The sequence below is a fragment of the Phalacrocorax aristotelis genome, chromosome 22 (genome assembly GCF_949628215.1).
Source record: "Phalacrocorax aristotelis chromosome 22, bGulAri2.1, whole genome shotgun sequence".
In the NCBI taxonomy this organism is placed as follows: domain Eukaryota; kingdom Metazoa; phylum Chordata; class Aves; order Suliformes; family Phalacrocoracidae; genus Phalacrocorax; species Phalacrocorax aristotelis.
The window spans coordinates 182,014-191,276 of record NC_134297.1 but is presented as its reverse complement, the minus strand read 5'-3'; the positions used below and the strand labels follow the sequence as shown (position 1 = coordinate 191,276).

General features: G+C 59.7%; 4 protein-coding genes across 7 annotated transcripts in view; 2 read left to right on the top strand and 2 right to left on the bottom strand.

Annotated features, from left to right (window-relative positions):
* Positions 1-81: 81 nt before the first annotated feature.
* TRAPPC4 (trafficking protein particle complex subunit 4) lies at positions 82-1,793 on the bottom strand. Its single transcript, XM_075116196.1, has 5 exons — positions 1,619-1,793; positions 1,349-1,523; positions 1,173-1,276; positions 952-1,078; positions 82-563 (listed from the first exon to the last, which is right to left on the bottom strand). The coding sequence occupies exons 1-5, from the start codon at positions 1,791-1,793 to the stop codon at positions 485-487; spliced, it is 660 nt and encodes a 219-aa protein (XP_074972297.1). The 3' UTR covers positions 82-484.
* A 3-nt stretch (positions 1,794-1,796) lies between these two features.
* On the top strand, positions 1,797-3,825 carry RPS25 (ribosomal protein S25). Its single transcript, XM_075116199.1, has 5 exons — positions 1,797-1,931; positions 2,114-2,209; positions 2,672-2,855; positions 3,260-3,358; positions 3,740-3,825. The coding sequence occupies exons 1-4, from the start codon at positions 1,929-1,931 to the stop codon at positions 3,352-3,354; spliced, it is 378 nt and encodes a 125-aa protein (XP_074972300.1). The 5' UTR covers positions 1,797-1,928; the 3' UTR covers positions 3,355-3,358; positions 3,740-3,825.
* A 377-nt stretch (positions 3,826-4,202) lies between these two features.
* On the bottom strand, positions 4,203-7,808 carry CENATAC (centrosomal AT-AC splicing factor). Of its 3 annotated transcripts, none has more exons than XM_075116189.1 (9): positions 7,462-7,806; positions 7,230-7,395; positions 7,094-7,156; positions 6,864-6,928; positions 6,333-6,438; positions 5,968-5,998; positions 5,493-5,582; positions 5,285-5,417; positions 4,203-4,862 (listed from the first exon to the last, which is right to left on the bottom strand). In XM_075116189.1, exons 1-9 carry the CDS (start codon positions 7,761-7,763, stop codon positions 4,817-4,819), a joined length of 1,002 nt encoding a protein of 333 aa, XP_074972290.1. In that variant the 5' UTR covers positions 7,764-7,806; the 3' UTR covers positions 4,203-4,816. The 3 variants fall into 3 exon arrangements, with proteins under 3 accessions (XP_074972290.1, XP_074972289.1, XP_074972291.1); XM_075116190.1 differs by lacking the exon at positions 4,203-4,862 and adding an exon at positions 4,869-5,074 and having other exon boundaries at positions 7,462-7,808; XM_075116188.1 differs by having other exon boundaries at positions 6,864-7,156; positions 7,462-7,808.
* A 79-nt stretch (positions 7,809-7,887) lies between these two features.
* Positions 7,888-9,263, top strand: part of BCL9L (BCL9 like) — an 80,226-nt gene continuing 78,850 nt past the window's right edge. For both annotated transcript variants that reach the window (XM_075116168.1, XM_075116169.1), the window contains exon 1: positions 7,888-9,251. The gene's annotated coding sequence lies outside the window, so the exon portion shown is untranslated. The remainder of the gene's footprint in view (positions 9,252-9,263) is intronic.

Sequence of the window (9,263 nt, the reverse complement as noted above, 5' to 3'; positions counted from 1 at the left end):
GCGGTGCAAGTGGACCCCCCCAAACCCGCTTCCCCTCCTGAGGGGCGAACCTACCCCGCCAACAGAAAACAAACAGCCGTCCACCTCTTCACGGAACATTTATTACTTCTATGCAGAAACCCTCTGCAAAACCCCAAGTTAGACCTATACAGGAAAAATACATATGTACAATTACGAAACAAAAGACGACAATCGGCTGCGGTAGGGCCACGGACCTGCACCTTCTCTGTCTTTGCTCAGGGGCGGTGGAGCCGCAGCAGCAGAATAAGCCTCCACCGCCCCATGTAAACAGTAGTAACAAGCCTGGTTAAGGTAGGTTTCACAACAGAGGGGATAAAATGGTGTCTGGGGAGATAAGGAAGCGTGTTTCAGGGATATGCGGCCTCTGCTGTGGAGGAGAGCGCTCTGGGAGAGGCCGGCCGGGCAAGAGCGAGGCCCCGCTCTTCACAGAAAGGAGTCCGGGGAACGGGCGAGGCTTTCTCCTCTACGATCCAGGTCCGAAGGGTCCAGCTTTCTCTGCCACCTCCAGAGCAAGTTTCAAGTTCTGATCAAACAACTCGCACCTGAAACAGTCAGAAAAGCAGAAGGGGATGGCTTTATCTATGGAACAGGTTAACCAAGACAGGATTGCCACGTCCTTTGGCTCTGCATCCTTTAAGGAGAGATTCCATCAGTCACGCGACAGCAACCTGACTGCTTGTGTGAGCTCTGGGGTTACACTGGGACAGTGGAGATTGTACCCAGGAGGAAGAGCGCCTCCCTGTTCCCCAGCAGCGCCGCGCCGGAGGAAGCATGGGCCAGCACCCTGTCCCTGCAGCAGCGTGCTGGGTCTCCCCCTTCCCTCACCCTCTGGCTCTACTCTGCTACTTGCCATAAGGGCTGTGGGCTGCTGTTGCTGCGCAGGCAGAAGGCGACGAGGGGCTACGTTATTAAAAGCAGGCTTTTCCTTACCTGATGGGCATCTCCAGGGAGTAGAAAGGATTCTTCAGAGCAAAGTCAGAGTAGATCTCGTAGATCTTGCGGAGAAGGGCGTCTATTCCTGCCTGCCGCGGGTCAGCAAGAACCACGAATTTGATCCCTGGAGCGACAAGGGCAGAAGCGCGGGGAAGGCCGAGCTCTGCGCCAGCCCCAGCAAAGCAGAGCAGCGCCAGCCGCCCGGGACCAGACGGTACCTGTCAGCGTCTGGAAGCAGTGCAGCTTGAAGGTGTCTGTCTCCAGCATCTCGATCCCGGAGCTCCCGACCTCGGGCGACAGCTGCGACCCGATGGCGAAGAGCCTGGCAGGGGGAGAGACGGCCCTTAGCGCCCCCCGCCGCCCCCGCCGCCCCGCCCCCGCCCGCCCGACTCACGAGTGGAACATGGAGGCCAGCATCAGCTTCTCGTTGGAGGAGAGGCGGTGGCGGCCGAAGCGGATGGACACCGGGTAGTTGGCGGGGTTGCCCAGGAACTCCAGCACGTCCTTCCCGTCCGCCGTCAAGCGCCCGTTCACCTCGGCGCCGTTAATGGCCAGCACGGCGTGGCCCACTGCGGGGACAGGGCCGTGTCAGTCGGTCGGTGAGGCCTGGCCCGGCCCGGTGAGGCCTAGCCCGGCCCGGTGAGCCTTTCCCCGCCCGTCGCACCGCGGATGCCGTCGCGCTGCCCGAAGGCCACCACGACGCGCTCATCGTGCGGCCGCAGGACGAGGTCGAGCGGGAAGCTGAACGTCTTCTCGGTGTCGGCGCGGGGGGCGTAGTGGTCCAGCTGGTAGATGAGGCCGCCCGCCTTGTTCACCACGTAGACGCTGAAGATCGCCATAGCGCCGCCGGCCCCGCCCCGCCCCGCCCCGCGACGGAAGTGGCGTCACGCCGCCACGGGGCTTCCTCCGCGCCTCGCGCCCGCCGCTTCCTTTCTCGGCCGACATCTTGAGGGAGCAGCCGTAGCCGCCGCAGCATGGTGAGTGCGGGGGCCGAGCGGCGGGAGGGGAGCCCCGAGGGGCGGGGTGGGGGGGAGCCCCGAGGTCTGGCGGCAGCGGGGAGAGGCTGGGGCCCGCCCCCGCGGGTCGGGGGGTGCGGGGCCCCGTCCCCGCCGCTGACACCACCCCCCCACCCCCCCCACCAATCCTTCTCCCCTTGCAGCCGCCCAAAGACGACAAGAAGAAGAAGGACGCGGGCAAATCCGCCAAAAAGGACAAGGACCCGGTGAACAAGTCCGGCGGCAAAGCTAAGAAGAAGGTAGGAGCCCCGCCGCTGGCGGCAGGCCCCGAGGCGCGGCCATCCCGCAAGAAGCCGGGGCGGCCAGGCTGGCCGAGGCCCGGCTGCCCTCAAGGGCTGAGGGCGGCTGCCGGGCTCCCACGCGTGCGGCCTGGGCAGACCCACGGGGCGGGCGGCTGGGTGCAGCTGGCGCTGTAGGCGCCGCCGTGCTGTGAGAGGGGCCGTTTCTTCACCTGGCAGTAAGTTGCAGGTGGCGGTGTTAAATCTGGGTAACAAGAGGCTTTGCTCCTTTTATTTGGGGATGTGGCAGGTATTATCTACAACACGTTCATCTACAGCGATGGCTTGTGTATCTCGTTAGCCGTTAACCTGGGATTTGAGATAGAGGCACCTGATGGTGCAGTTCTCATGGCATTCAAAAGCTCTGTCCTTTGTTATTGCTTAGAAAGCAGCTCAGGGGCTTTTTTCCCTCTTTTCAAGTAGAAGTGGTCCAAGGGGAAAGTGAGAGACAAGTTGAACAACCTTGTCCTGTTTGACAAGGCCACCTATGACAAACTGTGCAAAGAAGTGCCCAACTACAAGCTCATCACACCCGCAGTTGTCTCAGAGAGGCTGAAGATTCGGGGCTCCCTGGCCAGGGCCGCTCTGCAGGAGCTGCTCAGCAAAGGTAAGCACTTAAACTCTACAGAAATGGAAAGCAGCTTGAACTGGATGTTTTCTTCCCCTTGCTGACCTGGAAGACTTTGTGCTGCATCTGAAGTATGCAAGTTGGTGTGTGTTTGACAAGCCGACACCCTAGCTTGCATTTCAGAAGCACTCCAAAGTAAGAAGCAGCAGCTTTGCTGCATTCAGTGGCACTGCTGTGCTAGGAAAATGCTGCCAAAAGGGTGGGTTGTGATGTAGCTGCTGCCAGACCGGAGCAAAAGCCTTGTATCAGTGTGTGTGGTATCGGGTACCCTGATATTTCCTATTGCACGCTGTCCGGTCTGCCGCTTTAGAAGGGAGCGCGACATCCCTGCCATCCTACAGTATGTGCGCGCTCAAATAAGTTCCTTTTTTCCTTTTTGGTAGGCTTGATCAAACTGGTATCCAAGCACCGAGCCCAGGTGATCTACACCAGGAACACAAAAGGTGGCGATGCGCCCGCCGCTGGGGAGGACGCGTAGGGAGGTGAGGTGCGGGCCCTGTGTGGGAGCTGGGCTGTGCTTTGTCGGGGGTAGCAAACGGCTGCACGCTGTGTGGCGGACGGCTCCTGCCTTGCTTTGGGCAGGCTGCTTCTCCAGATGTTGAGAGGACACCGCTTGCTCTCCAAGTGACTTCCTGGGTGACGTGATGGGAAACATGGGTTCCCCCAAATTAAAGAGCAACTTGCGGTTCTGTCCCCGTTGTGCGTGGGATGAGGAGAGCTACGTGCTCCCCAGTCCCTGCACGGTACTGCTGTCAGGGAGCGCGGCATCCAAGTGCTCTTGGTGGAGTAGAGCTTTTGGAGGGTTTGATTTGCGCTAGCTTGTTTTGACCTGGTTGTCTGACTTGGGACTTGTTGTTTTGCAGGTTCTCCACCGACCTCGTCAACAATGTGTCATATGTAGATGCACACAATAAAATTATCGAAATAATTTTTCTTGCTTTTTCAAGAACGTGTATGTTTCATTTTTGACGCATTATTGATAAGGGATTCTGGTACAGGTCACGCTCCCTTCCTCTAGCAGCCAGTCTTTGCATTTATGCAGTGTTATGAATGTACTTCTTTTTATGTTGTGAAAAGGGAAGGAGCTTTTGCGTCACTGACAGCGGCCAGTGATCTTAAACTCTATTCGGTTCTAGTAGGAAAACCGAAGCCTGTTTCTTGTGCTGTAGGCAGGGAAGGTGTTGGTGGGATAGCTGTGTTATTTATTTAAACTCCCTCTAAACAGGCCCTGCCTGTAGATCTCCCCGCGTACGAGGCAGCAGCATCTATCAGGTGTGTGTCTAGTGCTGTGTTTCTACAGGAGAAGCACAGATAAGCAGCTCGAAGTAAGGCTTGAAGTATTTTATTTCAATTAAAAGGAAAAACTACCCCCAGTAAAGGCCTTTAAGGCCTGTTTGCTTCTACTGAGGACTAATTGGTCATCCTTCAGGTGAGGGAGAACAAGTGAAAGTAATATAAACTAGAATGAAAACATCAGGTGCTCCCAGAGTGGGCCATGCATCTGAAATGAGTTTCAGCTGGTCTGCTAACACAGGTAATTAAGAAAAAAGTTTGACTTTTAAGAAATGTCTCTCAGGGGGTGTCCTGCTGCAGGTCAGCATAGGCAGCGCGTGCTGTGTAAGGCAGGCTTTGTGATTACAAACGGCATAGGCAAGAGACCTTCCTCGCAGGAAGGGTCTGCCTTTGTGGTGTTCAAGAGGCGAGAACCCACCGCGTGCCTGTTGCAGGGGGAGCAGATCTGCTGCGACACCCCCTGGCAGAGCAGGTTTCAGCAGACCCTGGTATCGGGCTGTGGTCACTCTGCTTTCCAGGGGACTGAACACATCGAGATGGACACACGAAATGAGAGCGCTAAACTTGGCAGTGGCGCTGACAAAGCTGCAGCTACCTTCTGTCTGCCTTTCCGCCACAGCTTGCTTCCTTCAGCGCTCCTCTTCCGATCACCTTTTTTTCTTCTTTTCCCCTGATTCAGTTCTAAACTGATGCCTGAAAGAGAGCGTAGATGTCAGAACACAACAGCCTTTAGAAAGAGGTAATGACCGCTGCCCCACCTAATGAGTAGGCTAGCGTGACGCAGACTGTTGTAGAGAGGAAGCCTCCTCCGTTACTCGGCTATCGCAGTGAGCTGTAGCAGCCTCCAGCTGGCCGACGCGCGTTTCTAGCATGTTGCAAGGCACCAGTGGGACAAGCCCATGGGTCTGAAAGCTGAGCCAAGCTCAGTGAGGCAGATGCCTCCACACGTGCAGCCCCTGCCACCGCGACGCTGCTTCATCTCGCAAGTCACGCATTTGTGCAGTAAGATGCCTGCGTACGCTCGCTGCTACTGCAAAGCCCACTCCATGAGCGGCTCACGTGGAAGGAAGCTGCGCCCTCCACTCGGCATCAGCCTGCCCTGCCCTGCAGCTCACCTGGACTGCCACCTCCTGCCGTGATTCCAAACCCGCCCAAAGGAAGGGAGCCAGCCGTCGCCCGTCTGAGAGGTATGGTCAAAGTTGGCACCAACGCGCCCCGCTGGCAGCTTTTTCAGCTTCTGCTTCTCCTCTAAAAAGGTATTTTGTTAAGCGAAAGCTTTTCAAACAGCAGTAAGGTTGACTGAAATGCATACAACCCGCTCACTTTGTCTGAGAAACTCCTCATACGAAGGTCCAATCTGTTGTTTGCTTGTATCCTCTTCCTCCTCCTCTGTCAGCCACGGAGGTTTTGCTCCTAGAAGTCACAGGGAAAACGTATTGAGCTGCTGAAGCGATCCTAAGCTTGAGATAGGGAAAAGCACCCCCCTCTGCCCCCTCCCCTGCAGCTTGCCCTGCCAAGTAAACTTCAGGCTTTGTAAGAGAAGGAAGCGGGCTTGCCTCTGTTAAAGCGGTGCCAGATCACACCCCAAGCCGTGCATTCCGCACGGCAGCAGCACTAACAGTTTTTGTAATACGTGTTTTCTTCTCCTCCAGCATGTCAGAGATGAGCAACAGAGCGAGCACCTCCTGGTTATGCTGTGACTGCTTCAAAATTGCTTTAAGTCACCCCCGTTACATTTGTGAGCCAGGGGTTTTCAGTGGGGTAGCGACTGCTTGAGCCTTGAAGCAGGTGCGATTACCTGTGTGAACATTTCCTTTCCCTTCTGTTTCCTGTTAACAGAAACGCAGAACGTGTGTGAGAAGTTGATGCTTTTAAGAATGTCTGCAAAGAGAAGTGTCGCGCGCGTTCCTGCCGAGAAGCAAGCTCTGTTAGACGCAGAGGGAGGCTCTGCTCTACTTGAGGGAGTGTTGGGGATTTGTGTGGGTTAAAGCAGGTTTGCTTAGAGAAACGCGCATTAGCGCAGGGTGACTGAAACTCTCAGCTAGCCGGTCACCTGAATCAGCCACGCTGCCTGTCTCAGTGACAGCCTTGTTCTGCTTTGTAACCCGCGCTGTGTGTAACTTGCAGTTCTTTAAGTCACGCGTGTTAGCGATTCGCCCCTACCTGGTGGCCAATGAAGGTCAAAGCCTGGCCTGATTCCATCCAGTTTAAGTCAGGCCCTGCCTGCATTCCGCTCGGGCCAGGCTGCTCTGCATCCTCAGAGGAGTCCCTGGAATATGGGAGCCAAGTCTGAGAGGCGAGCGACTGTCAAAGTCAGGCAGGCAACAACTGTCCAGAGGTTTCTGGAGAATTTGTACATGTTTGCAGAGCTTTGCAGTCAGAAGGAAAAGGAGAAATGTTCTCAGGGCGTGATAACATTAAGTGCTTCTCTGTCACAGCTGTGCTCACTCTTTATGGCTGTTAGCGCTTACCTATGAGTGCACGGAGGGGAAAGCAAGCTTTCTGCAGCTACAGCGCTTACTATAGGCTATACCATAAAGGTTTCTGAAGGATCTGAACGGATGCAAGATCCTGGCGCTGACAGTGTCAGCTGCGGCAGCAGCAAGCGAGCGTGGTGGCGGCTGCTGCTGCGGCAAGGTCTGGCGCTTTGAGCGGGACGCGGGCTAGCGGTAATCTAAGGAAAATGGCTCTCACCTTCTGTGTGCTGGAGGGGCGCCGCAGACAGCAGGTCCCTCGTGAAGCTCTGGCTCTGTTTGAAGCTGGGTGCGATTCAGGAAAAAGGGACGATATTTCTGGTATGGAGCCGAGCCCCCCCGCTCCCCCCCTCCCCTCCCCAGCCCCTCCCGAGGGCGCCCTGTGCCGGTGGGGGCGCCCGTCCCCGCTCCCTGCCGGGGCGCAGCCAGGGCAGGATACGGCTCACCGACCTGCAGCGCGGCCCGCACAGTCTCCCGCTGCCTGCGCTCGGCTTCACGGATGCCGGCCGCCATCTGCGGGGGGAAGAGGCGGTGAGGCCGGGGCCGGGGCTGGCGCGGAGCTGGGACCGGGACCGGCGCGGGGTACCTGGCGGATGCGCTCCTCCTCCCGCTGCCGGTGCGCGTCCAGCTCCCGCTCCATCGCCCGGGCGAAGCGCTCGTACTCCTCGGCCGGCACCACGAACCGCTCCCGTAGCGCCGCCTCCGCCCGGTTCTCCCGCCAGAACCGCGCCGTCTCGCGGCGGTGCTCGGGCCTGCGGGACACCCGTCAGCCCCGCCGCTCCCGCCGTCGCCCCGGAGCCCCGGCGCCGCCGACCCACCCGGCTAGGTGCTGAAGGAGGCCGGCCAGCGGCAGCGCCATCCCGCCGCGCCGCCCGTCCCGCCGCACGCCGCGCCCGCAGCACAGGCACCAGACGCGCCGGTCGTGCTCGGCCGGGTCGTAGCGCCGCAGGGTCCCGCCGCCGTCCCCCGCTGCCGCCGCCGCCGCCGCCCGTGCCGCCGCCACCTCCTCCTGCAGCCGGTCCAGCGCCTCCCGCAGGCGCCGCCGGTGCGCGGCGCCGTACAGGTGCCGGCGGCCCGAGAAGGAGGTGCGGCGGCACAGGCCGCAGTAGTGCACCGCCATGGCGGGGCGACGCCGCACGGCGCAGGCGCGAAGGGATGACGGCGCGGGCGCCAAGGGATGACGTCGCAGGGCGCAGGCGCGGCGGGACGGCACCGTCCGCCCCGCCGCCGTGGCGGGGGCAGCCGGCGCTGCCCGGCGCCCCGCTCCGAGCGCTGCGCTCCGCGGTGGCCGCGGGATGCCTTGGGGCGCCGTCCCAGCGCCGGGGGCGGCCGAGGCCGCCGCGGGATGATGGGGCTCGGGGGCGGCAGGAAACCCTACGCCTTTGCTGTACAGCAAGCTGGCGTTCCCGTCGGCGCCCCGCCACCGCCTGCCGGGCGGCGCTGCGCGTGTGGCAAGCACTGCCCGCCCCCGGCCCGCCCGAAACCGTCGTTGGGTTTGGACCTTTTTCCTCTGTCCTTAACAGCGCTCTCCGGAGCCGTGTCATAGAATCAGAATGATGCCCTGGGCTGGAAGGGACCCGCAAGGGTCGTCGGGTCTCGCTCCCGTCCCCGCACGGGACATCCACACGTTCACACCGTGTCTCTGAGGGCCTCACCCAAGTGCTTCTGGAAGATGGCCAGGCTGGGCGCCGTGATGCCTCCCTGGGGAGCCTGTTCCAGGGCCCCACCACCCCCTGGGCGAAGAGCCTTACCTGCCGTACACCCCCGAAAGGCGCCGGCCTCCCGCCTCGCTGCCTTTTGACACAGTCTCTCTGGTAGCGTTGGTCCGATGCCTTTGTTTTCCCGCCCCTGCACAGCCCTACCAAAACCTTCATTTGTTGGTTTTGGGTTTTTTTTTTTTACGTTTAGTAAGAGCAGGGACACTCACGGTCTCGTCCGGCACGACGGAAGGAGAGCACCTGAACTGCAGCACCGAGGTTATCCCAGTGCTGCCATCCAGCGCCAGCCAGGCCTGTGACAACCATTCATCTTAAATCAGGTCCTGCTCAGACAGGCAGACGGCCCGCCTGCAGTGCCATGCGTGGGACTGACAGCCACTTGTCCCTCTCCGACTTCGGCCGTCCCTCGGGTGACATTAGCACCCAGCTGTGCAGACCCACCCTGCGCCGGTCAGGGACGCTGCCGTCCTAGCGTGGGCACTGAGGCGCCGTCAAACCGCTTTGAACGTGTCTCCCCTTTTGCGCTCTCGTGGGTGGAAGGAGCTGGTACCCAGGGTGCGCCCAGCCTGCCCTGGCTAGCAGCTTCGGGCGGGCCGGCCCCTGCCGTCCTCTCCCAGGGTCAGGTCTCGGACACAAGCCAGGAGCGAACTCCAGAACTTGCATTGTGCCTGTGTGCTGTTTGTCCCCTCTCGACAGGGCGCCCTGGCTCTTGCTGCACGTGGGACTGATAATGGACATAACCAGACCGGCCATGCTTCTGCTTGAGCAACTGCTGCAGCAGCCGGGAAGAAGGTATGAAAAACCTACCCTTCCTGAACACTAGGCACCCGCTACCTGCCTGAATTCTGGCCCCGGGACGTGATTTTTCCTGCCTCTTGCTGGCGAAGCAGGTAAGTCAACAA